The sequence below is a fragment of the Channa argus genome, chromosome 15 (genome assembly GCF_033026475.1).
Source record: "Channa argus isolate prfri chromosome 15, Channa argus male v1.0, whole genome shotgun sequence".
Taxonomy (NCBI): Eukaryota; Metazoa; Chordata; class Actinopteri; order Anabantiformes; family Channidae; genus Channa; species Channa argus.
The window spans coordinates 13,053,765-13,080,031 of NC_090211.1; the positions used below are offsets into that span (position 1 = coordinate 13,053,765).

Consider the following 26,267-nt stretch of genomic DNA (forward strand, 5'->3'; position numbering starts at 1 on the left):
TTGCTTGGTCCATGTTTAATTATATTTGCTTCTATGTTGGAATTTAATTACCATAATAAGTATATATTACTAAAAATAACTATAATAATGCATTGCATTTCACAATTAAAATGTAGTTTTTTTTTTTTTTTTTTAACAGGGGACTGGCATCAATATGATGACATCATCTGTGCTGCTGAGACATCGAAGACTATGCTTACACGAATTAAGGACAAAATTTTCCAGGAACAAAGGACCAGTCTGATTAAAGGCCGAGAGATTGCAGGAAATATAATGCTGGAGACTATATTTGATCTTCTGAGGAGCTGGACTGACATAAATCTGAAAAGCTTTCAGATTCAGCTGAGTCAGTTCTTTCACGTTTATAGAGAACCTTTTGTCTATGAAGAGAGAGAAAAGAAATGGTCCTCCCTAAACTATGGGGAAGAAGAGGTAAGTTCACAATCTCTGTGTGCAAAGTCTAGCTGCACCCGGTTGTGCGCAAGTCAATTCATTTTGTCATGGGTATTTTTTTCCAGGTGAGGAAGATGCTAAAAGAGTTCATGTTTAAAAACGTGATTCCTCAGTTGCTCAAAGATGGAGACGGGAAGAGTTACTACATCCAAGACTCATTAAGAGCAGCAGTGATTATGCTCTATGTTTGGAAACAGTATCAGCTCAGACTTGAAAATCCTGAGCTCCATCGCCTCTGTTCTGCATTGTGTTTACCCAAACTAGACAGAAATGGTTTCATAAAGTATTGGACAGATTTTTCTCAGCATGTTGCTGTTCTCAAAAGGTATGTTTCTGGTCTTTTGACCAGTATCATTGTATATACAGTATCGGTAACTTTTTTTCTATTTAAATACTCAAATAATTTATTGCTGTAGTTTGCCAGACATGTTGGGGTATCTTGTAAACTCTGTGATCAAAGCGGGAATGCCTCGATGGATTCTGGTACTACCGCTCCTCCACCTCCTGAAAGGCACTGCAAAGCCATTTGAAGAACTAACATCAAGAAACTTGAAGTATGGCCCATCCTGGGCAGGTTTACCGTGCCTTTATGCAAGTACCTTCACAAACATGAACAGTCAAGAAAGGAAGTAAGTATCTCCCAAGCTTTGCCAAAGTACACAAACATCTTATAGTGCATTTATTTAAAAATAGGTGAGTAATACTATGCATCTTTTGTTTGCTCTCTTGTTTTCAGGGCACTGGTGAATGTGATGAAAAGCCAGAGTCACTTGATGGAGGTGGATGCACTTTTGGTGCGATCCTTCTTGTACCTGATGTCACTTGATGACCTTATGGAGTGTCTCATCAGTTTCAACACTGAGCTTTTAGACATTCTTCATCTTCTGACTAATAAGGCTCCTCAGGATATTTCTTACAGTAACTTCGAAGTAAGATGGTAAAACTAGATGGAAATGATACCTTTCAGGGATATAGTCCTGTTCAACAATTACATAATTATTATTGGCTTTCTGTTTTACAGACAGTATTTGACCTTCTCTCACATATCCAAGGAAATCTCATTGAGGAAAGATACAGGTGATTGGCTCTTCTAACTGATTTCCGCTTTCATCATACAGGCAATTTTTATTTGCTTGTATGATTATTATTGTATAGCCAGTTTACTTCTATTAGTGCAGCATTGATTGAATCTTGTGTTTTGCTGATCATAAAAAGGATTTACTAGATGGGTGAAATTGCCATGTTTCTTAACCTTTTTTTTTTATCATAGTGAATTCACAGAGGATTATAGGAGAGAGTGTCTGGCAGTGGCAGTAAGACTGTTACAGAAGATCTGCAAAGGAGTCAGACAAGCATCATATAACCAGAAATACTCTAATATTCCCATAGCTTGCGTGAACCTCATTGCATCAATCTCAGACTTTTCTCACCGTAAAAAGCAACAGGTATAACAAATGAATCATGTAAACAAGCTTTTGGTATTTCAGACAGAGTGAAGTTGTACTGATGGTAAATACTATACTAATTCCAACAAACTCATTTAGGAGGCTAAAGAAGGGGAAAAAGAGAATCAATATGCAGAACCCTTAATCTCTGAGGCCACGGCCATTGTGAGAGACTGGATCAGTTCGTCTTTCAGGCAGGGTTTGCTCAGCAGTGGTCTGACGTCATTGTACCAAGTTGAAGCCACAGAGGAAATTGAGGTGAGATGCTTTGATATGTATTGTAAATAAAACATTAAATTCTAACAATTCATCATTAGATGCTCACAGCCAATTTTTGGTATAGAATTTTGGTATGTTAGTTGGTATAAATGTTTTTTTTATAAAATTTTTTTGGTTGCAGATGTGGAACAACATCATTGGCATCCAGTTCAAAAATGATGATTGCACTAAAAAGTGGAGACAGACGTTCACTAGGGATTTTGAGGGCAAGTACAAAAAGGTATGTGATCCATGTTGTCCAGAATCCAGGGGAATTTATTTTAATTTAACAAAAGAACACGTTAAATATATATTTATGGTTTTAGGAGTCGACCTTGAATCAAATTGAATTCTACTGCACAAAGATGGAGGAGCTCAGTGCTTCCCATCCACATGTTGCTGCTAGTATAGAGAGGTGTGCTCTTGATGCTGTGACGTCTTTGTGCCAGGTATGAAAACTTCTCATTCACTTATGTACACATGATGCTGTGAAAACATTTAAACCATCAAAAGTAAATAATACCATGCATATTTTATGTACTCTTATGTTCCCTAATATGCTAAAAAATTACAGAAATCATAGAAAATCTACCATTTGTTGCAGGATTGGCAGTTCTTTATGTTGATGTACAGTTTTTGTGATTTTGGATGAGTGTTTAGTCACACTGCAGAATTCATTTAGGACAAGTCAGACATGCCCCTGATGGAGTTTCATGATGAATAAGAATCTAAATAACTAAAGTGCATTAATGTTTGCATAGTATTTAATATTGGTCTAGTCCTGGTCTTATTTAAGAATAAAAAAAATTTATCCTTCATTTAAACATTAATAAATAAATTTTTTCTTAAATTTAAAATAAAGTACATGGGCCATAGTTTCTCTCAAACAGACACACAGTAATGGTGTGTTTGCTGCTTTTATCATTTACAGAGCAAGTCTGAGGCCAAACTGTTAGAAAGATTGAAGACAAAGTGGGAAAGTGGAAAGTTTGGGAAGCTTATCTCAACCATTATCCAGAAGTCGTGGCCAAGGGACCATCAAGGAAATTATCAGGAAGTTGAAGGAGTGATCCTTCAGCATCTCCTCTCCTGGACTGCTGCCAAAGACATTTTCCAACTGCACGGTATCTTTTTAGAGCAATAGTGTTAAGAAACACGTGAAAACTTGCACACTACAAGTATATAGAGAACAAGATCTTATTATCTGGTACTGTTGGAGGGTTTCTGCTCTAACAGTAGGCAAAGAGGCCTCTGTTTATGACTTGGTGGCAGTAGTCAACCAGATAAAACAATGACATGTAATTCCTTTTACTGCAGGTGCAAAAGAAATGCCCATCGAGAAGCTTTCTGAAGATGCCAGGGACAGAATTGCTATAGCCATATCATCCTTCACAGCTATAAACAAACAGCTGGTCCACGGAAACATTAAGATCAATCTCCTCAGTATCATTTTAAAACGGAAAGATGCCTTCTTAGAACTGCTGAAGATTGGTAATAACTCATATTATTACTTCAAGATGTTGGTTCAAAATCCGACAAATGGCCTCATAACATGCTCATTGTATTACATATATTCATAATCCTTACATAAACATTATTTGTGTGTGGATTGATATTGCAGATTGTCTGTCTGAGAATGAACAATACAAAGATAATGCCAAAATGCGGAGGCTATTGCAGCGTAGACAGGATGAAGTGGAGGCTGTGTACCATGAGAAGAAGCTTGTGGATGTCTTCTTAACAATGAGCCATAAACTTGAGGAGCATATGACAGGTACAATGGTGGTATTAGGAGGATCTGAGAGCTTGGTTTAATCAGTTGCAACAAATTTAACCTGTACATTTTCACTTTCTATTTCCATGATAGTTAATGTTGCTGAAATTGAAGATAGCCAACAAGTCAACATTGAGGAGACACCTTTGGACCACTTTATGGAGGTTCATCAGTTTGATCAACTTCCCTCTTCCATGGCTGGTGTTGTTACCTACTTCAGTCTGGATGAAGAAACAAGAAAAATGGCAGAGGTCCTATACAACTTTAGAGACAGTTTTTTATTTAAAATGTGTTGGGAGAAACAAGCCAAAATCCTGGCCCTTGAACAAATGGAAGATGATGAGCACGATGAACATAAAGTAGTAGACATTAATGCAACACCAGAAATTATATATGAGGAAATTTTTTTGCCTTGCTTTAATGATTACCAGAATATCTACACTTGTCTGAAGAATGGCAGCATTAGCCTTGAGAAGGTCAACCAGCTATTTAAAGCTTACAAGGGCAGGTATGAAGAGCTTACACAGGACCTTGATATCATGTGCAGAATTGATAAATCGACCGAAAAACAGTGGATCCACACCAGGGTAGAACAAATCGAGCAGTATCACGAACTTCATTTGGCTGTGGCTTCAGCTGAAGTTATCATGATGGTCAAAGAGACACTTTGTCTTCAAGGTGACTTCAGGGTTCTGGAGACACTCACAAAAGCTGTAAGTGGCAATATTTATGCTTTTTCTATCGCATCCAACACTTTCAGTCCAAAAGGACTGTACACACTAAATGTCTAATATTATTACATTACTACTATGTTCTAACTAAGATATTTACTGATAATGCATAGAAAAAGATAATATCCTCATTTGCAAACCAACAACACTGAAATGGTCCCAGTGCTTTCTTTTATACCTGTGAGCAATATGGACACAACAAATGATCCAGAAGTATATGGACAATGTTGACCTTTGATTTTATTTTCCTTTCAGAATCACGCAGACTTTCAGAAAGAGGAGCTAAATCGGATTGACAACAATTTGATGCAGGTAAAGAAAGTTTTGGTTGACATCACTGAGCCCCGCAGACTGTGCTTAAAGGAACTGGACCTCAGAGGACACTTTGTAAAATGGGTGAAAGATGCACTTGAAGGTAGAAATGGTTCTGTTGTAGCCACAGCATCTTACTGTAGTTGTGTTTTTTTAGGCAAATTACATCATACGTGTTAATTTGTTTTAGATATCAATGAATTGAAGGTGTTCGTTGACCTGGCTTCCATCTCTGCGGGAGAGAATGACATGGATGTGGATCGTGTGGCTTGCTTCCATGATGCTGTCCTTGGCTACTCCTCATTGCTTTATGAGCTCAAACCAGACTCTGGTTTTCCTGCCTTCAAAGAGGTGCTTGGGAAGCTCTGGAGAGCTTTAGAAAATGACAGCAACCTACCAAAGAAACTGGTAAGATGACAGCTTGCTAATGCTACTAAAAATTGAATTATATTTAATTACATCAAAATGTTTACAGTTCAGACTTTGAAGATAATCTTCACACGTTAACATCTCAACCTATTGTTGACACTACACCGTGAAAGATGAGTAATGTTTTCTGAAGATTAAATCACTGAGGCAGATGATTTAGATTTCACTACGTCTTTAATACGTCTAGGAAAGATTCCAGCTAAGAGAAAATGAATATTAAACGGCATAATTTAAAATGATAATATCTTTTGTAGCGGGACAGCGCACGACATTTGGAATGGCTGAAGACTGTGAAGGACAGTCATGGGTCAGTGGAACTGTCATCTCTGTCATTAGCATCAGCCATCAACAACAAGGGAACCTATCTGATCAATGCACAAAAAGTAAAAACAGTAAGTAACATAATCTTTATATCTCCATGTTCATGAAGCACTAAGGTGAGAGCAAACACACTTCTTTCATGGATTATGTATGAATGAGCATTCCTATTTTTCAATCTAGTTGAGTCTCGACAGTGCCCTGAAGCTGCAGATACCAGAAGAGCATGATGAGGGTCTGGACATGCGTTACTATTCCTTGGAGGACCTGCGGGAGCTGCAGAATAAACTCATGCTGATGTCTGGGAAAGGGGATCAAGGGCAGAATGAAGTTGATCGTTTTGCAGAGGTATACTAAAATTATTCAGTTTTATTTAAAACAAAAAATGTAGATAATTTGTTTAGCACAGAGGCTGATGTGATACTACTACCAACGCTTCCAATGCTAATTTTACATGTCCTGTTGATGGTTTTAGTCACTGTTCATTTTAGTTCTATACATAGATCTGGGTCTTTGAAGGTTTATTGAATAGTTTACGAAATTAACAAAATACCTAGTGATAAGAATACATTTTACACTAACTACAACCCAAATTAAAAAAAAAAATTTGGGAGGATGTGTAAAGCAGAATGCAATGATTTGCAATGTGTATCTCCTGAATATGCTATACCTGTAAAACTTTGTATTTATTTTTCAGGTTTTTGCAAATGTTCAGAGACTTGCTGAGGCATTTATTGCCCTCCACATAGCTGGGAATCCTCTGTTCAGACAATGGGAAGCACAAATCAGCTGTTGTTTAAATGGTGAAGAACCTGCTATCATGATGGATTTCAACATGGGCAGCATTCTCAGTGTTGTCATCGTGGAAGGTAACATAGAGGAACGGCTTCCTGAACTTTGCAGGAAAATGGAGAAATGCCTGGACTTCTGGATGGATTTTATAGACAAACAAAGATTCCAATATTACTATCTGAACTATTACACAGCGGAACAGATTGTCTATCTGTGCAGCAAGCTGACTCAGCAAAATGTGACTACTCTGGAGGACCAAGTTCTCATGATGCTGTCCTTTGTCAAGCCAAATTGCATGTCCTCAGACCTGAGGCAAGCTTGGCACAAACTCCAATATGAAATCCTCACCAAACCACAAGAGAAAAATGAGGACATTGAGTTTCAGACTTTTGTTGTGGTCCCAAGTAATGAGGTGGGAGATCCAGGCTTCACCAGGGAACTGGATTCCCTGCCAAGTCTTGTGGAAAAAGCAAATGGTTTGCAAAAATTTGATCTGATATGGAATGCGTACATGAAAGATATGAAGAATTTCCTCCCTCACATCCTGGATACAAAAAGTCTTGGCCAACTTTTGGAAATACTGGCAAATGAAGATGAGAGTGCTGAGACTGAAGAAGACATTTGTTTTGATAATACTGGTAATTTCATAATGAGGCAGTTACCTCAGGGCCTGGTCCCTGGAACTCCTAACCTCATTGTTTGCCCGCACAACGAAGTCTTGACAACTTGCATCTCAATTTACATGAGCAGTAAAAATGAGACACTTCCTACATATGATGAAGTCCTTTTATGCAGCTCCTCAACACCATATGAACACGTGGAGCTATTCTTGAGACGCTGTCTCAGCACAGGCTACAGGGGAGAAAAGATATACTCTCTACTCTATGGGGATCTTCTCTCTTATGATGTGAGCTGTAAAGTTGAGAACTTTTTTCAGCGAATGAAAATTCAGAGCAGGAAGGACTACCGACTTGTTCTCATCTGCAGCTCAGAAAGAGAGCACACCTACCTTCCATCTGCCTTCAGCCAGTACAGATTGCACATGGTTCCCCAGGAGTCATTGGCGAGCATTCAGAGTTACCTCCAAAAACACTTCACTGTCCCATCAGATCAGTGCAGTGCTGCTGCTGTATTCAAAGACCGTCTGTGTGTCGGAGTGGTCTCATCCAAAAGGGCTGGTGTAGGTGCGTATCTAAATACCCAGCTTACATTGATACATTTCACTGGTGTCAAATATTTCACAAGTTTTTTTTTAATTTGTTTTGTTTTGTTTTTACAGGTAAATCGCTCTACATTAAGAGGCTGTATGAAAAACTCAAGCTCTTAAGCAAAAAGCCATCAATGATGAAATGCATTCGCTTGATTGAACCTAAAGTTGATGAGGATGTCATTGTACAATCTCTGTTGGACACCCCTAAGAGGAATGAACTCACAGTGTTTCATTTTGATGTCACGTCATCGGTAAAAATTAGTTTTAAGTGAATTTAGTTTAGCGTTCTTGGACATACCATATCTAACACGTTGTATTGACACACTGTGTTTTTGTATTACAAAAGGTGCAGAAAGGCCTCCACGATTTTCTTTTCAAATTGTTGATTTTGCGCTATTTGATGGACTCAGAAGGAAAGATGTGGAAGTGCAGTGACAAGCAGCTGTATGTCATAGAGATTTTGGAGCCAACTATCAAGTCAACCAGAAATACTTTTCAGCAGGTTAGAGATTTTGCAACTTTGGCTTTAACACTAATAATTTATAATCCAATATTAAACAATTGCTGATCTTACAATGTATTTTCATCTTTTCTCTCCATAGGCTCAACCTGTGAAGAGCGCTTTCACTGATGTGTTCCCAAATATTTTCTGTCGACCGCCCAAAGAGGTGCTAATGGTAGAGATGAGTAAGCTGGAAGATACCATTATCATAAGCGCTGATGACCCACTGATGGATAATGAAGAATTCAAAAGTGCAGCTTTTCAGAGACCTTACCAGTATCTCACACGGTTTCATAACCACAAAGATCTTGATACGTTCACTTATCAGGGTGTTGAAGGCTCGCACGTGGAATGTCTTCAGATGCTTCTTATGTACTGTGGCATTATGGACCCATCCTGGGCTGAGCTGAGAAATTTTTCATGGTTTCTCAACCTTCAACTGCAAGACTGTGAGACATCGGTTTTTTGTGATGCCACTTTCACTGGAGACACGCTAACTGGATTCAAAACTTTTGTAGTGGACTTCATGATTCTCATGGCAAAGGACTTTGCCACTCCATCACTCAGCATCTCTGACCAGAGTCCAGGCAGGCTGGAAATGGACTTGACTGGTGTCCGAGATGAAGACTTGGCTCCTTTTCTGATTAGAAAGCGATGGGAAACAGAACCACATCCATATATTTTTTTTAATGATGACCATATATCTATGACCTTTATTGGTTTCCACCTTCAGCCCAATGGACAGAACTCTGTTGATGCCATTGACCCCACATCTGGTAGGGTGATAAAAAATAATGTCATGACAAGAGCATTGTATGAAGGCTTACAGCTACAGAGAGTTCCTTTCAACATTGACTTTGATCGCCTCCCAAGAGGTGAAAAAATAGAGAGGATTTGTAATGTTCTTGGTATCCAGTGGCCTCTTGACCCAGATGAAACGTTTGAACTTACAACTGACAACATACTGAAGATGCTTGCAATCCATATGCGTTTCAGGTGTGGGATCCCCGTCATTATCATGGGTGAGACAGGGTGTGGTAAGACGAGGCTCATCAAATTCCTTTGTGAGTTGCAAAGGAGTGGAGTGGCCACTGAAAACATGAAACTGGTCAAGGTGCATGGAGGGACAACTTCAGAGGTGATTTATACCAAAGTCAGAGAAGCAGAAAGCATTGCTGCTATCAACAAACAAGACTATGGATTTGACTCTGTTCTCTTCTTTGATGAGGCGAACACTACCGAAGCCATAAGCAGCATTAAGGAGGTCCTCTGTGACAAGACCCTTAAAGGGGAAAGTTTGGAAACCAACTGTGGATTGCAGATTATTGCAGCATGCAACCCTTACAGAAAGCACACAGATGAGATGATTCAGAGGTTAGAATCGGCTGGCCTAGGGTACAGAGTTCGAGCTGAAGAGACAGATGAAAAGCTTGGGTCTATCCCTCTCCGCCAGTTAGTGTACAGAGTTCAAGCATTACCACCAAGCATGATTCCTCTTGTGTGGGACTTTGGACAGTTAAATGACCACACAGAGAAAATTTACATCCAACAGATTGTGGAAAGAGTGGTTGAAAACAATGCAATTAATTCCAGTTACACCGAGTGGATCACCGATGTTCTTTCAGCCTCACAGAAGTATATGCGGGCAAGAAAGGATGAATGCAGCTTTGTCAGCCTAAGAGATGTGGAACGCTGCATGCTGACCTTTGTTTGGTTCTATGACAATCACGCCATGTTTTTTGCAGAGCTTGAAGAATTTGAGAGGAAACAACAGAGGGATGAAAATGAAAGGCATCTGAGACCATCTGAGAGCAGAGATCCTGTTCTCTGGTCGCTAGTCATGGCCATAGGAGTGTGCTACCATGGCTGCCTAGAGAAGAAGGATAAATACAGAAAGAAAATCAGTAAAAGCCTGCCACCACTGTACAACCCAACAAAAATAATGCAGGAGATTTCAATAATGCAGGATTTACTTTTGAGTGGTGTGCCAATGGGAGACACTATAGCAAAAAACCATGCCCTCAAAGAGAATGTCTTCATGATGGTTCTCTGCATTGAATTAAGAATCCCTCTCTTCTTAGTTGGAAAACCCGGAAGTTCAAAATCTCTGTCTAAAACTTTGGTGGCAGATGCGATGCAGGGCCAAGCAGCTCATTCGGACCTCTTCAAAAGGCTAAAGCAGATCCACTTGGTGTCCTTTCAGTGTAGCCCTCACTCAACACCAGAAGGTATCATTAATACATTCAAGCAATGTGGACGATTCCAGGAAGGAAAGAACCTAAATGAGTACATTTCAGTCGTGGTTCTCGATGAGATTGGGCTAGCCGAGGATTCTCCAAAGATGCCACTGAAAACCCTCCATCCACTACTAGAAGAGGGATGCATCGATGATGAGCCACTACCACACAAAAAGGTTGGATTCATTGGCATCTCCAACTGGGCTTTAGACCCAGCAAAGATGAACAGAGGCATTTTTGTCTCCCGCGGTGACCCTGATGAGAGGGAACTCATTGAAAGTGCTAAAGGCATATGCTCATCTGATGCAGTGGTTTTAGAGAGGGTCAGGGATTTCTTCCAACCCTTTGCAAGGGCATACTTAAACATCTGCCGCAAACAAGGCAAAGGGTTTTTTGGTCTGCGTGACTATTACAGTTTGATTAAAATGATTTTTGCAGTGGGAAAAGCTTCTCAACGAAAGCCCACAGCAGAAGAAACCGTGAAGGCCGTGTTGAGAAATTTCAGCGGCAAAGATGATGTGGATGCGGTTGCTGTTTTCACTAATAGACCACCCAACCTGGAGAGCATTAGTGCTATTGAGTTTGTGAGAGAGAACATTCAGGCAGTTGGACAGGAAGAAGAATGCAGGTACTTGCTTGTGCTAACCAAAAACTATGCCGCTCTACAGATCCTGCAGCAAACATTCTTTTCAGAAAGTGGTCAACCTGAAATAATCTTTGGATCCAGCTTCCCGAAAGACCAGGAGTATACGCAAATTTGCCGAAACATCAACAGAGTAAAGATCTGCATGGAGACAGGTCAAACTATTGTGCTTCTAAACTTGCAGAACCTTTATGAAAGTCTGTACGATGCACTCAACCAATACTATGTCTGCCTGGGAGGACAGAAATATGTTGACCTGGGACTGGGTACCCATCGTGTGAAATGCAGAGTGCATAAAGACTTCCGGCTCATTGTCATTGAGGAAAGAGAAGTAGTATACAAACAGTTCCCAATACCTCTTATCAACAGACTGGAGAAACACTACCTGGACATCCAAACTGTCCTCAAAACTGAGCAGAAGAGAATGGTAGATGAATTGGAGACATGGGTAAAACTTTTTGTGTCTCTCAGCAGTCAACACGCTCCAATATCTAGGACTTACAAGTACCACCCGCCAGATGTCTTCATTGGCTACCACTCAGACACATGTGCTTCTGTGGTTCTTCAAGTAATAGAGAAGCAGAACAACAGTTTGGAAATATCAGAACCTGAGGGAACAGTACTTGATGAGGCTAAAGTTACATTGCTCAAATGTGCTACACCAGACTCAGTGGTGCGGTTGGACTGCACTAGCCTCCCAAAAATCGAGAGTGAACATCTGGCAAGGGTCTACTTTGAAGAGCTGAATAATAACTGTTTGGCTGACTACATAGTTGCTCACACCAGGCAAGAAGCCTATTACAGATCTTCCTTCACAGAGGTAACTAAAGTTTCCATACAATACCAGTTTCAGATCTATCTCGCAAATGTAAATATTAATAAAGCCGTACTGATTGTAATTTTTAATTATAGGTGACAACTTTCTCCAGACTCTTGACAGCATCTGATTTGGAACCACTAGAGCAAATATTGCACTGTGTTGAGCTTCTCTCACTCCAGCAGTTTGACACAGAACATTCATATCTGAAGAAGATCAGGTTTGTTAAAATACTGGGGAATGCATCAATTTACACTCGTATGAGTCACAGGTCATTAACCTCAACCTGGCTATTGTCAAACAACAAAAACAATGAAAATTATTTACCAGTGAATTCTGGCATGTTTAAAAGGAAAACAAAACAGTTATGAGTAACAATGTTTAACTTCTCCAATCTTAATTTATGAGCTCCATCTAAATTTCAACTCCATGTTTTCTTGTAGGAACTTCCTTACATCTGAAATGAAGAGCAGTAACGCTGGAATCTGCAGCAAGATCCTCATCATTCAGTGTGATTTTGATGAAGTCTCTCATAGTTCCAATCTTATTGCATCTGCAAAGTAAGTCCAGGATTTCCTCTCTGGTGAGTAAGCACTACTTTGTTTTGCCTTACTGACTTTTGCTCTTCGTTTTTAGGTATTCGTCCATAAATGAAATCAACAAGATAACTCAGGAGAACATGGGATGCAAGGTGTTCGTCTACTTTATCACAAGACTGCCGAGAATGGAAGGAGGGACTTCCTATGTTGGCTTTCATGGAGGTAAGGGTATTACAACCTATGATTATGAAATTTAATCTGAACAAATTTAATATCAATAATCTATATCCTGTTGATATTCACAGGCCCCTGGAGATCTGTTCACATTGATGACCTCAGACAATCAAGAGACATTGTTTCTGACATTAAAGCCTTGCAAACCATGACAATCAGTCAAATGTTTGAAACAAAGACAAATCAGCCTGAATGTAAGAGGATGATGAGTGCTTAACAGAAAATCATTTAGATTTTGTATATTGTTTTATCATATTAGAGTCTATTGTGACCTTAAATTACAAAAATTTGTATAGATATGGAGTTGGATGAAATGTATACTGAGAATGACCAGGAGGAAGCAGAGGAAAATGTAAGTACAGTCAACATGTATTTCAGCCATTTTCTATTGTGAGAAAACCAAACCTTGATTATTTAATTTTTTTTTTTATCACAACAATGTACTTAGTAATGTAATAGTGACATGTCATCATATTATTGGCTACATTCAACGTTTTCTGCCATGAATGTCCTTCTCCTACAGGACCGGGTTAATGTTCTCGACACAACAGCACTTCTGCAGAGCTGTGTGCATAGTGCAGTAGGCATGCTGAGGGACCAGGTGGAAAGTGGCCTTCGCAGCACTCAGAGAGTCGAGCTCTTGCTGACCCTCTTCAGCGACAGTGATGAAATTAAAGGTACAGTACTTTTTTTTTTTTTCTGTTAAAGCATTTGCAGTATTCAACATGTTGTCTAATGATTGTTAGGTGAATTTCTGCAAACTGTGAAGAGGCATCTTCATTCATTGCTTGCTACTCATGATGGTAATACCTTCAAAAGCAACTGGGTCACTAAGGAGGCTTCAAACATTGATGCCTTGCAAGAAGGAGGCACCTTCAGGTGAGCGCCTTAGCTGCACAATTCAAAATCATAATTTCATTTATATCTTTTTTTTTTTTTTTTTTAACTTTGACCTTTTTTGGGTCCATGACAGGAATACATTATGGAAACGTGTTCAGGCTGTGGTTTTTCCCCTCTTGGCGCAACTGGTTTCCGTCATTGATCGTGACCAAAACATGGACATCCTGCTAGACACAAAGTGTGGTGAATCTGTTAAGAGGCTGTGGCTTGATATCTTTAGCAATGATAAACTACTGGAAATCCCACAAGTGCCACTAAACCACAAGTAAGTTCTGGCAATATCACAGTTTGCATAAAGGATACCAAAGTCCTAAAAATAATATAGGTACCATGGTGTTGACTTGCATCCTTCTGTGTTCATAGCTCTGAGACAACAACGATCCTTGTACAGAACTACATTTCCCAAGACAAGATCATGAGCTGCAGTATGCCTTTCAGTTGGAGGATCAAAGACTACCTGGAGGAACTATGGGTTCATGCGCTTCAGCATGAAGGTAATGGGCTGTTATCAGATATTATCCAATGTGCTGCAAAATTAACATGTTGCTAGTTCTAGTATGATGTGTTTGCTTTAACAGTGAATCTATACTTGTGTTAGGTCAAACTCAACAAGAGCTTGAAAAGTTCTTTTGGAAGACACCATTGGGACGATACATTGCAAAATCAGATCCGGAGATGCAGACAGAGTTTTTTCAACGCTACCTTCAGGATTTCATCTCTATGACAATGAATGTGACTTGTCAAGAAGCTCTGGAGGTTGTTTTGCTATAAGTCTTAAAAGCCTTATATTTCATGGTTACATCTGTGTTATAGTGTGTGCACTAACATACTTTTTCTGCATTTCTAGCTTCTGTGTGGTGCATTGAATTGTTGTGTCAATGAACTGCGATTGCAGTTCCGTGAAACTGAAACAGTGGCATCTCTTCCATTGGTCCATGCCGCTTATCACATGTTCAAAAACCGACTGCAGAATCTCTCCAGAATGATCTGCATTGAGCCCCAGGTGATCCAGGACCTTTTGCGGAAACTTCATGGCAGTGGCTCTGATGAACTGGTGAGACTCCAAACACTATTTTAGTATTTTAAGCAAAGCTTGTCTTTTTCACATTGTTTAGCTTTTTAAATTACCCATGCATGAAACTGCCTTTAAGATTTAATTATGATTGGTAATCTTTAATATTGTTCACATTGCCCTTGGTGTAATATGTAGTCATATCCTTCTTTGCCAAAGGTACTTGATGTGTATGCTGCTTTTGCATGTGTGGAGTACCTAGAGCCTAGAGTTCTGGAAACAGATGATCAAAGACAGACCTGGCTCAGGCAGGTTAAAAAACTTCAGGTTCCCATTGAGTTGATCTGTTCAGAGGACAGCATGAGACATTATGGAGAGCGGACCAAGGCACTTGTCTGTAGAGTCCAGTTAGTAAACCTTCCTAAATTATTTCCATATTTTCCAAATTGTCTTAGTAGTGCTGCGCCTGCATTTTTAAAGCAATCTTTAAATGGTGTAGCTGGAATGTGTTGGTTATATTGTCATGTTTCTTTGTTAGAGCGGGGTGGAACCGGATATTTTCTCTGTCTCTGTTTGTGGAGCACATGTTGTTGGGCATCGAGGCAGTGGAGAAGAAGCTGACACCTCTTGTTTTGGAGCATACTAAGAGACTTGGTCAGGTTGGTCGGAGTTCTCTGAACTTTAACGAAACTTTCATGATTTTCACGAAATGAATTCAGTGAATTACAACAAAATTGCATTCAGTATCATTCTTCCACGTATAACAAAATACATTTCCTCTGCTCTCCCATCAAGATTCTGGAAAACTATTCAGACCTCAAAACTCAGCAGTCATTCGAGGCAGTTATTGTTTTGCTTAAATCCTTGAAAGAAGCAGCTGTCCAGTGCATCTTAAGGTAAAAACAATTTTTTTTTACTTTTATATTTTTCTGAATCTTCTCCATCATTGGGCTTCACCTGTTGTTATGTTTTATCCAGATTTAGTTTTGCACAGTGTCCAGTTTGTATAAGAGACCCCCAGAATCCACTCTGCCTGCCATGTGAACACATCTTCTGCGTGGACTGTATCAAACAGTGGCTGATCCCTGGTCAGATGTACTGTCCCCTCTGCATGCAGCCAGTTAGTGATGACTTTGCTATGGTACCCTCTCATGCCATAAGGTTAGTAAATGCATGTGGAATAGAAAAGAACAGAAACCAATTTTGCGCCATCAATCGCTTGATACTATCCCGTTATCTCCTAGTATGGGAATCTTACACATTACCTGTGTTTCTTTGTGTAGGATTCGCATCAACCAGCATGTTCAGTTCAGGAAGCAGTGCAATGCTTTCTTCATAGACCTGGTGTCTACTGTGTGCTTCAAGGACAACTCACCGCCCTGTTCAGCTGTCATTTGTCATTTGTTGTCCTTTCTAATGGTGGAGATCAACCCTACTACCATTCTAAGAGGTAGAACAGGCACCCTTCGGAATTATCTGACTGGCATATACGTGTCGTGTCCTGTTCATGCACATTTTGTTGGTGCTGATTAGCCTGTTTGTTTTTTTGCTAGGTAATCGGCAAATTCTGACAAAGGTGCTCTCTCCATTTGATGACTCTGTGGATAAAAATCCAGTGGTTCGGTCAGTAGTGCTAAAACTCCTGCTAAAATACAGGTGAGATGCCACATTTACACTTTGCTTAAGGTCTGTCTATATATCTTTATCTCAAGTTCTGAGTCGTGATTGTCACTTTGAATTAATTGCACTCCTTTTGAAGCTTTGATGAAGTTAAACATTACCTGCAACAGCATCTGATGGCAGTTGAGCGGAGCAACGTCTTGGAGCAAACAGACAAAACTGAACTCTACTGCTTGTACATTAACTGCCTGGAGGTACAAATAAATCACCCAAATTTAATGTGGATTGCTGTTTGTTACAGCTTGTTTTCACTTTGTGAATTAACTTTCCTTTGCCTTTTAATTTCTCTAGGATTCAATGTTTGAGAGGTTACATTTCAGGTCTAATGCAGACCGGCAAAAGTGGCTGCAAGATGAAAGTACCTTCTTGATTGACCACTTGCAATCACATGGTGAATCTGCTGAAAAAGCCACTGTAGAATACCTGCAGCAGGTGGCTAGAGTGCGTATGGATCTGGATGTGGCTGCTACCCTCATTGTGGATAGACTGGAAGCCAATGGTCTGAAACTTAAAAAAAAAAAAAATGTTTTGGTGTCTCACATGCACTTTTTATGTGTCAGAATATTTACAGTGTGTTGCCTTCTTTGATTTTAATACTCAACTAGAGTCTCAAGAAGATGGTCAAAATGAAACCACACCCTTCCTCACCAGCGTAGTGAACTTGTGTAAGCACAGTGGAAATGATTGGTATCGTGTCTATTTGATTCGTAAGATCAGCAGCCAGCATGGAGTGGAGTTTGCTTTGAAACTCCTCAAAGTGGAAACAATGCTCTGGCTCTTCCCCGAAGAAATTCTGCAAAAGGTTCTGTTGTCCTCTATGTGATATTACTACTACTACTACTACTACTACTACTAATAATCCATTATATAATATATATAATAATATATACATTTTATTTCTAAAGCACTTTCAAGACACTCAAAAACTCTTTACAGAGATAAATAATATATTATTTTCAATGTTGGTTAACAAATTTTGTTAATGTTATGCAAAGATAAATTAAATATTATGGTTACATTTTCATTTTGCCCAGGCTGAAGAAGCTACCCCAATAGACCAGTATCTTGTGTGTGGGGAGGACTACCAGACCATCCGAAATGCTGTTGCAAATGTGGTTATGAAAGGCAAAGTAGAGGGACTGGACGAGGCTTGTAAAGTACGTAATGTTTTTGCCACTAACAAAAGTAGAGAGACTCACCTTTGTCACCTTTACATTAATATCTTGTTGTACTTTTGCATGTTTTCTTAGACATGCAGATGCTCACCACAGAGGACAACAGTTTTCCTTCTGTTGGCACTGTGCAGAGAAGTCACCACTCTCTACAGAGAAACCAATGCAAACTTCCATCCTAAACCTCAGGTAGATCATATGATCATATGAGCTGCTCATCTGTTACATTTATTTACACATATTTGCACTTGTGTTTGCAAATGACAACTTTTTTGTTTTTATAAAGGAAACTCTGGTATAGATGTAGCCCCTGAAAGTGTCATAGTTTTTGTGTGCAGTGTGTCTCTACCTCTTAAACATGGGTCGTGATGAGATTACATTATTTTTCCAGACATGTTCAGTCACCCTGTCTCCTAAAAAAATCACGAGCAACTAAACTGCAAAATCATTTTGAAGGGAACATTTGATATTTGGATTATAGCACACTTCAAGGTGTCACAAAGAAGTTTGGCCTGATGAAGATAAAGAAAAAACACCAGCAGGCTACAGTAATTCCCAGGCAAAACCAGTTTTTACTTGGGAATTAAAAATGCAGCATATGAAGTAAACTGAACATCGTTAGATTGATAGGATCATATAAATAGTGATACAGTGATACAACACCGCATATAACCTAAGTCTTCCTTCAGGGGAAGAGGCTTTGAAAATAAAACAGTAAAGTGCACATAGTCCTAACTCTCCCATATAAACACTGAAAGCATCCGTTATGTCTAATTATAATTCCGTAATTATTTTAATTATTACCTACAACATATTTAGGTTCCATTAAACTTTATGTTTGGGAAAGGTTCATGTTCTCATGCCTCTTAAATAATATTGGATATATTTCTACTCCAGTACGTCGTTGGTGTACAAATACAGTACTATTGGTACGTTACATTGTGGTATGTACTATGATGTGCGCATGCTCCGGGGAGCTGTACCTCTGAGTATATGCTGAGCGGCACCTACAGACAATATGCTGTCATCACTTGCCATCTCACGGGACAAGAGAGAAGCAATCGCCGTAAGACTGACGAACTCACGCGGCAGAGACAGACACTTTGAACGGCTACATCTGTATGACATGAATTGTGTTTTTCTTACAATAATGAGCACTTATTTTTTACAATAAATCTCACACAATCTGCATTGGCCAGCAGCTATGGTCTTTATTGCATTCAGTAGGCACACTGTACACAAAGGAGTTTGTTTTTTAAAGACGATTAGGCTTTAAGCTACTATTACTGTCATTTCTCATGTGGAGTCAATCTACATAATCCATTCCCCCATACAACATATAAAACGGATTACTTAAATTTTATACCATACAGTCACTGTACAGTATATGTACGTATATTGTATATGTTTGTACCAACAGCAATTGGAAGCCCTGAAGTCCTACATTCAGACCTCCAAATTCCTTGGCAGCCAAGAGGTAAAAGCCTTTGCTCAGAATCTTGTGACTAACCATCTTGGACCAATGGCTCTTCAACCTGGGGCTTCTAGTGCCAAGTATGTGTTGGTGGAATTAACTATCCACCTGGCTGCTGTCCTGCTCTGTGAGAAACAGGGGATATTAACTCCCCTGCAGCATCTTGCAATGGCACCAGCCAACATGCAGGTATGTATAATATCACATGTTTTCAGTTAGGTCAGTGCGATGTCTATTCCTTGGTGAAGTGAATTGAGTGTCCTTGTCTGTTGCTGCAGGCAGCCTTCTTACCCACAATGCCAGAGGACATGTTAGTAGTTGCACAACAAGCTCTGGGACCACTCCAGTGGTACAGTAAGTAAATAATAAATAATTTAAAATAACTATATTCACACATGTGAAATAATTGCAATTGAAGATTTTATACAGATGCCAATTGGATAGTCATTTTTGATTTACTTTTACCATAGATTGTCCAAATGGTCACCCCTGCACAATTGGAGAGGTACATTATATTAAGTTTGACTTGCCATAAGTTTTTAAGTCTCTCTATATAGTATTCTTTTTCATATATTTAAGAGTTTTTCTTCTGTCCTCTTCCTTTGGTGCAGTGCGGCCAGCCTATGGAAAGAAGTCACTGTTTAGACTGTGGTGCTGAGATTGGAGGAAACAATCATCGCCCAGTACTTGGATTTCATGTTGTTCAATTGCAGTACGTTACCTATGTGTTGACCAATCAGAAATGAAATTTGGTAATTTGGTAAGATTACAGCCTGCTGCTTACAGGGTAAGTACAGCGAACTCACGATGCACTTATTAGTAACTACGGTGTACCTCCACAGTACCTATGGAAATATATTTGTTGTTACTTGTTAACAATACGCAAACTTCGGGGAATAAAAGGATAACAAGATCAGAATAAGAAAAATACCAACAGTGTAAGTATTTTGTAGATAAGGAATACTTAATATTATTAAATATTACTATTATTATATATAACATGATACGTGCAAATACATACAGTGTAACTATGGTATATTTAAGAAGAGGGTAAGAGGCTCCACTTTAAATTACAGCCCATATTTGATGTACCCAAAACGTAACCCTCTTCTTGTCTGTAGAGACACAGTAGTTATACCGTAAGTATTCGCACATACCATGTAATTATTTAAATCCCCTTTAACTACACAATACTTACACTGTAGAGATTTTTCTTATTCTTATCTTGTTACCCTGTTATTCCCCAATGTGGAGCTACACCACACTTACTAATAAGTACAAAGTAAGTTCGCTGTACTTACCCTGTAAGTCGCAAGCTGTGATCTAAAGCGTTACCGAAAGTGTTAATATTGAAAACAGTTATGGATTTTTTCACTTAATTTCAACTTATTTTTGCATTATCTTCCGACAGGGGTGACCGCACTCAGAGAGGCCATATTCTTGGTGACCCCCGTCGCAGGGACAATCCAGACATGTTAGATACAAAGAGCATGTCCCCTGTTTCCTTCACTATTGTCCGCATGCTCACTCACATGGCTATGTTAATTGGTGCCTGCAGCCATCCACAGGTAGCTTGGACAGAAGCTAATGGGAAAACATTTTTCCTACAAAATATTCTTGTGTGTTTAAATGTGGAGTTTTAGGAAACAAACAAACAAAAAATGCTCCTTTAAAGTTTGCACAATGCTAACATTTTTAATTCCAGCACTTGTTCCAGTCCTGCTGTTTCCAATAACTGAGCAGTTATTATTGTGTTTGTAGAATATCCATGCCATTATCAAGCCTCCAGTCCACGATCCAGGAGTATTTCTACTTGAGCATCTGCTAAAGGACTTGCAACATCTAATCAGATCTCTGGGCAAGGGGACAGATGACACAGTCAGCACTGTTCATCTGCTCATCAGCAGCCTCCTGGAACCTGATCAGCAACTACAATGTAAGGAATAACTTAATACAGCTATAGCCACAATCACTTCAAACTATTATACATAATGAAATAAGGTGTATTTATTCTGATTTCATTGCTGATTAGATTCCTCTAAAACCATTACCTTTCTCTTATTATATATTTTTTACTGACTGTAACTAGCAGGGGGGAAAAAAAGGAGAAAAGAGAAATTGTGCCCTCTGGTGTCTGGACTATTTAAGTGCTACTGTACATGTTATGAAGGTGTTTATTTATTAATGATATAATGTGTAGTTTTAGTTCAACCATCCATGCATCCATCCATTATCTGTAACTGCTTAGCCTGTTTAGGGTCATGGGGGGGCTGGAGCCTGTCCCAGACCTTATAGGGTGAGAGGCGGGGTACAATTTCAAGTCTTTATTTAGTTCATTCCAGTAAAAAAAACAAAAAAGAAGTTACATTTAAATTACATTTAAAGCCAGGTATACTTATTTCACCTTTTTAGCTTTGCAATTGTTCCTAGAGGAAATGGGGACCGTAATTCATTTGGTAGAACAGTTGTCCATGAACCCCAATGTTAGAAGTTTAATTCTTTTTTCCTTACAGCCATAGTTCAGTGTCCTTGACTAACCGTCCAACAACAATTTCCTGTGGGGATCAATAATATTGTATTTTACATTTTTTATTTTAATTGCACAGTTTGATTTTCTAAAGTAAGACTGTGTAACTTATATGCGAATATCTAGATTTACTAGATTACCTTCCACTATTTGATTTTCTCTTGTTTTAGGGCCTGTTCCAAATGACAATCAGCTCTCCACCAAAGAGGCTAGAAATGCATGGGAGATGGATGTGAGCAATGCCATCATCACACCTCAGCTCAAGGTAGAAGTTTTTGTTTTATAAAGCACAGAATTAATTTTTCAGGAACTAATCAGAGCACGCATTTACCAATGGCGAGTTTCGGGGGATTGGTGTATGGCTTCTCCTGTCATATGCAGAAGTGTCTTTGGGCAAGAAACTGAACCCCAAGTTGCTACTGGTGCTCAGCTGACACAGGTGTCCGTGTGAGAGTGGGTGTGTGTGAATGGGTGAATGAGAAGCAGTAAAAAGTGCTTTACATACTGATAAGCTAGAAAAGTGGTATTTGAGTTCTGACATTTACCATCTTCTGTCATCGTCTCCTCCACAGCATTTGGACAGATGTCTTAAGGAAGTTAACACATACATCCAGAATGACTCGCGCATCTCTGCTAGCCCAATCATGACGCTCATATTTGGCAATCCCCGCCTCTTGTTGGCCTCACTTCCCCAAAATTCTCTCATCCACGGTTCTGCCATGTGGAGCTGCAGAGAGGAAGTGTGTTTGCTGAGTCTCACCCACATTGTAGAACAGAATGATGGCAAAGACAAACTTCCTGTACTCTGGAGATTTTTGCATAGGGTAAGAGAACCGTGACCAAGTGCACTTTTCAGCATATGATTCAAAAGAAGTATAAGGGTAGAAAGGGTAGAGGGGCCATGTTCATTTATACAAAACAATCCATTAAGAAATTATTCATTTTGTTAATTTTCTTTTTTCACATGTCTTTTTGAGCTGGTAAAGCATTTCTGAAGTGTATTGCTGATTTCATGTATTTATTGATTTATTTAGGAAGCAGAGCTCCGGCTGGTAAAGCACCTTCCTGACATCCTCACACTCCAGAGGGATCTGGTCAAGAAGTTTCAAAACAATTCAGAGCTGACTTGTGACACTATTGATGAATTTCTTAACAGTCAGAAAGCAGGTATTGAAACTCACAGTGTACCCCAGTTGTTCTTGGGCTTTTTCAGTTGTATGACTCACCTACACAAGACACACAAAGTTTCCTGCAACCCCTAATTACTGTACTTCTTTCCTGGAATTGTCATAGTATAATAGCTGGCAACACAGAGTTTAATGGCCTCCCTGCCAAACAGTGAGTTGTTGTAACCTGGAAGGAGACAATGAGTATTGAGTATAAGTATTCTTAAAAGAGCCAAATCTCTTCCACAGCGAGAGCCAATAACTATGTCTTATACTGTCCATCTATCCAGTTTACTGCAAATCTTGCAGCAGTTTGTCTCTGTTTTAAAATTGAACATTTGGAATGACATTTCTTCATGTGTTCAGTTTCCCTGAAAGCTTGGTACAACAAGAACATCGACATTTTCCTGACAACATGGAATCAGCTCAGAGTCTCGTTGGCAACCAACGGTAAATGAACAGTACGCAAAACATACCACAAACACTGGCCTGTCCAACATCATATTCTAATGTAGATAAAAATGTTCTTCTTCAGGTGAGATTAAGATTCCAGCTGAGCTCCACCAGAGAGATCTGGATTTAAACAGTGACTTCAAGGTGCTGTTACCACGTCGACAAGGCCCAGGTCTTTGCTCTACAGCCCTCGTCAGCTATCTCATTGCTCTGCACAATGACCTAATCTACTGTGTGGATAAACACACTGGAGAGGAGACCAGGTGGGGGCGCTCATGCCACATTTTCACATGCTTGTTTGTAACAGGGCTGACTTGAAAACAGACTGAGGTGGGAATAGAGATATGAGTTTGTAATGACCAAGTCATAGCTGAAACAAACTTTATGACCACAATACAAACACACTCTTGTTAAGCTTACTCTCTATCCTTCCCTCAGCTACAAAGTGAGCCCAGCAGATCTGACCGACCTGCATGTGATTCGGTATGAGCTGGAGAGGGACCTGATGCCCCTGCTTCTGTCTAACACCCAGTACAGTATAGAGAGGGGCCAGGAGACCCTTCATGAGTATGATTTGCCTAAGATCCAGCAGCAGATTGTTTCCCGTTTCCTGCTGGGCAAACCTCTCATCACTCTCAATGTGAGCAAATGAAAACCAGAAGCAGAGCACAAAGGCTTTGTTTAAAAATGTATGGAAAGAGACAGTGTCCCTCATGTGTGTTGTTGTTTATTTTTTTTTACCAAAGGGTATTCCAACACTAGTGAACAGACATGACCGCAACTATGAGATTATCCTGAAGGATGTAAAGGCAAAAGTCAAGCAAGTAAGTTGTAATATACACTAAGAATTGTTCATCACTATCACTTAGTAGCTGTCCACTCATGCATGTCAACGCGCCAACAGGAGCCTTTGCAGACTCTCACCCTGTTTACTGTGGTGGGCGAGCTGCACTCCTACAGCGACGTGTGTGAGGCCTTGTCCAAATTGGAAGTGGCCCTTGGCTTCCTTGCCATGACTGGGGGAGAGCCTAACATGCAGCTGTCCTGCTACCTGGGGGAGGTGCTGCAGATGGGAAACCAGATGGCTCCACATATTCTCAAGGTCGGCCTATCTCAGCCTCTGGTTACTTCATCCATTATCTCTCTTCCACAGAAAAACTAGCACCCTTTTTTGCTAAACATTTATTTTACCTTGTATGCAAACACTTTGCTAGATATTGTTATCCAATCCTTAGTGCTTTACTTACACCCAGGATTTAAATTAATACAGCCAGAATTGCTGTGGGTTTTTTGATGTGCTAGATATCAGAGAAAACTTAATGTTTTTCCTGTTTTGACCACAGACCCTGAGCATGTGCAATCTAAAGCATTGTGTGGCTCTGTGGCAGCTGCTAGCCTCACTCAAATCAGAAAATATGCTGCGACTAAAGAGGGTAAGACACTATACTATCAGTATGCAAAGGTGAAAATTATGGTATTTGTGTTTTGACTGCCAATAGTTGTTTTATTATATTTTAATATTTAGTCTCTTTTTTTTTTTTAGGATCCATTTTTGGGGGTGTCAGACAAATACAAACAAGCTCTCAGTGAGGATGAGCACAGTCTGCTGACTGGGTTTTTCTCTAAGAGCAGTGGTGACATTTTCCTGTTAGAGATGCACGAGTTCCTTGTTCTTGTCCTTAAGAAGCCTAATGCACCTGAAACCTACAGACCTGAGTGGGGGTAAAATGTTTTTAATAATTTTTATTTATTACTTAAAGCTAAAAAAGACAAACTAAATTTGAAGTTTAGTTTGTTCAGCGCTGGTTCTCCACAGTAGCCTCATTTATTTAATAATTGATTCAAAGCTGATTTGCATTAGCAATCTCAGCTCTCTGATTTAAAATGCACGGTTTTGTCTTTTAAAGTTTGAAAGAAACACTGGTGTCTTACCTGGAGCGCAAAGACCTGGACATTCCCTCTGACGTGGAGGAGTTCTTCCCATGTGAGATCCGCCTGTCCCATTATGTTGAAGCCTGGAAGTTCATCGTAGCCTTCAGGCAAGAACGTAACCAAAGGCAAGGAAGTCGAGATTGAAAGGGTTCATTTATTTTTTTTCCCTCTTCTCTTCGTTCTTTATCTAATATTGTTAAATAATATAAAACATATTGAAGTGTTGTTGTATTCTTACACATATTTAGGCAGAGGAGATGTGCCTTATGAAAGTATTAATACAAAGCATCATAGTGCCATAGAATGAATGTGTAGTTTACATTAACAACTCACTTTTATAAATATGTGAACTTGCTTGCACTTTACTTGTAAGGTGAATATGTCACAAAGAGGCAGAGAACAATCTGATTTCTACTCAGGAGTAAAATGTTGAACAATTGTGGGGACTTAAATATTACAATGACCTAAATCATGTTAGCTTCTTACTTTCTTTTCCATCAGTTTTTTTCTCTCACTATTATGTTACAATGTCATATATGTACATTGCATGTGCTTTTCTTCCACCTTTTATATTCACTTTACTTATAGGACCAATTGCATTTTCATTAAAGTTTACATGGTAACTGCTCTCAATAAAGCATAAAATGTTTATTTGTCAACTCATTTGTGTGTCTATTAAATAATATAGGAACGTATATTTCAGAGGCAGAGTCTTTTGCAGTACATGCTGGTCTTAATAGTTTTAGTGCTCCCTAATCAATGCAAATTATTACCATCAATTCTTAAATTTGTTTGTGATTGGTTTATGGCAATTTAGGTATCTGTAGTTAATCTCAGCTGCCATTGAAGACAAACTGGATTATTTTCATAATTAACTAATAATTGAAATCAGCTTGGCCTGAAATCCTCTTATCCTGGTGTGTTGGGACAGTGTAATTTGTGTTATTTGGACATCATACACATAGATTTATCCTTCTTGACCAACACCTAGGTTCCACTGGTACTGTATCAATTTTATATCAAATAAATAAATAAACTAGGACACACTAGGATTGAGTCAGGCTGGGGCTGCATGTCATGTCCCCTCTTCTCCCATTTTGTCTACCTCTTCACTTAACACCATCAAATAAAGTCAGAAAAGCCTCCAAGATCCGTTTGACATTGCACATATATATTTGCACGCCTTTGTTATCCACAACATTGACTTCTAAAACAATCTACACTGTGTGAAAAACCCACAGACATCAATGGAAGTGT

The 26,267-nt window shown here is 39.3% G+C and overlaps 1 protein-coding gene across 3 annotated transcripts in view; it reads left to right on the forward strand.

The window, feature by feature from the left end:
- rnf213a (ring finger protein 213a) overlaps positions 1-25,659 on the forward strand; it is a 30,503-nt gene extending 4,844 nt beyond the window's left edge. For all 3 annotated transcript variants that reach the window (XM_067476161.1, XM_067476162.1, XM_067476160.1), the window contains exons 8-67: positions 140-432; positions 519-778; positions 870-1,082; positions 1,190-1,382; positions 1,475-1,530; positions 1,724-1,898; positions 1,998-2,156; positions 2,299-2,397; positions 2,483-2,605; positions 3,088-3,280; positions 3,474-3,647; positions 3,778-3,930; positions 4,024-4,643; positions 4,917-5,076; positions 5,164-5,381; positions 5,657-5,794; positions 5,904-6,068; positions 6,418-7,696; positions 7,792-7,973; positions 8,069-8,224; positions 8,325-11,924; positions 12,017-12,141; positions 12,365-12,481; positions 12,558-12,682; positions 12,766-12,888; positions 12,991-13,046; positions 13,218-13,371; positions 13,441-13,573; positions 13,668-13,859; positions 13,958-14,088; positions 14,193-14,350; positions 14,442-14,648; positions 14,826-15,013; positions 15,145-15,265; positions 15,402-15,502; positions 15,585-15,767; positions 15,890-16,056; positions 16,160-16,262; positions 16,366-16,480; positions 16,578-16,785; positions 16,892-17,088; positions 17,321-17,443; positions 17,537-17,647; positions 18,879-19,121; positions 19,211-19,286; positions 19,403-19,437; positions 19,544-19,644; positions 20,344-20,500; positions 20,694-20,868; positions 21,630-21,724; positions 22,032-22,283; positions 22,494-22,626; positions 22,992-23,075; positions 23,161-23,341; positions 23,517-23,718; positions 23,825-23,902; positions 23,983-24,180; positions 24,422-24,511; positions 24,622-24,800; positions 24,986-25,659. In XM_067476161.1, coding sequence (XP_067332262.1) covers positions 140-432; positions 519-778; positions 870-1,082; positions 1,190-1,382; positions 1,475-1,530; positions 1,724-1,898; positions 1,998-2,156; positions 2,299-2,397; positions 2,483-2,605; positions 3,088-3,280; positions 3,474-3,647; positions 3,778-3,930; positions 4,024-4,643; positions 4,917-5,076; positions 5,164-5,381; positions 5,657-5,794; positions 5,904-6,068; positions 6,418-7,696; positions 7,792-7,973; positions 8,069-8,224; positions 8,325-11,924; positions 12,017-12,141; positions 12,365-12,481; positions 12,558-12,682; positions 12,766-12,888; positions 12,991-13,046; positions 13,218-13,371; positions 13,441-13,573; positions 13,668-13,859; positions 13,958-14,088; positions 14,193-14,350; positions 14,442-14,648; positions 14,826-15,013; positions 15,145-15,265; positions 15,402-15,502; positions 15,585-15,767; positions 15,890-16,056; positions 16,160-16,262; positions 16,366-16,480; positions 16,578-16,785; positions 16,892-17,088; positions 17,321-17,443; positions 17,537-17,647; positions 18,879-19,121; positions 19,211-19,286; positions 19,403-19,437; positions 19,544-19,644; positions 20,344-20,500; positions 20,694-20,868; positions 21,630-21,724; positions 22,032-22,283; positions 22,494-22,626; positions 22,992-23,075; positions 23,161-23,341; positions 23,517-23,718; positions 23,825-23,902; positions 23,983-24,180; positions 24,422-24,511; positions 24,622-24,800; positions 24,986-25,154 — 14,195 coding nt within the window. In that variant the 3' untranslated portion in view covers positions 25,155-25,659. The remainder of the gene's footprint in view (positions 1-139; positions 433-518; positions 779-869; positions 1,083-1,189; positions 1,383-1,474; positions 1,531-1,723; positions 1,899-1,997; positions 2,157-2,298; positions 2,398-2,482; positions 2,606-3,087; positions 3,281-3,473; positions 3,648-3,777; positions 3,931-4,023; positions 4,644-4,916; positions 5,077-5,163; positions 5,382-5,656; positions 5,795-5,903; positions 6,069-6,417; positions 7,697-7,791; positions 7,974-8,068; positions 8,225-8,324; positions 11,925-12,016; positions 12,142-12,364; positions 12,482-12,557; positions 12,683-12,765; positions 12,889-12,990; positions 13,047-13,217; positions 13,372-13,440; positions 13,574-13,667; positions 13,860-13,957; positions 14,089-14,192; positions 14,351-14,441; positions 14,649-14,825; positions 15,014-15,144; positions 15,266-15,401; positions 15,503-15,584; positions 15,768-15,889; positions 16,057-16,159; positions 16,263-16,365; positions 16,481-16,577; positions 16,786-16,891; positions 17,089-17,320; positions 17,444-17,536; positions 17,648-18,878; positions 19,122-19,210; positions 19,287-19,402; positions 19,438-19,543; positions 19,645-20,343; positions 20,501-20,693; positions 20,869-21,629; positions 21,725-22,031; positions 22,284-22,493; positions 22,627-22,991; positions 23,076-23,160; positions 23,342-23,516; positions 23,719-23,824; positions 23,903-23,982; positions 24,181-24,421; positions 24,512-24,621; positions 24,801-24,985) is intronic.
- The last annotated feature ends 608 nt before the right edge of the window (positions 25,660-26,267 follow it).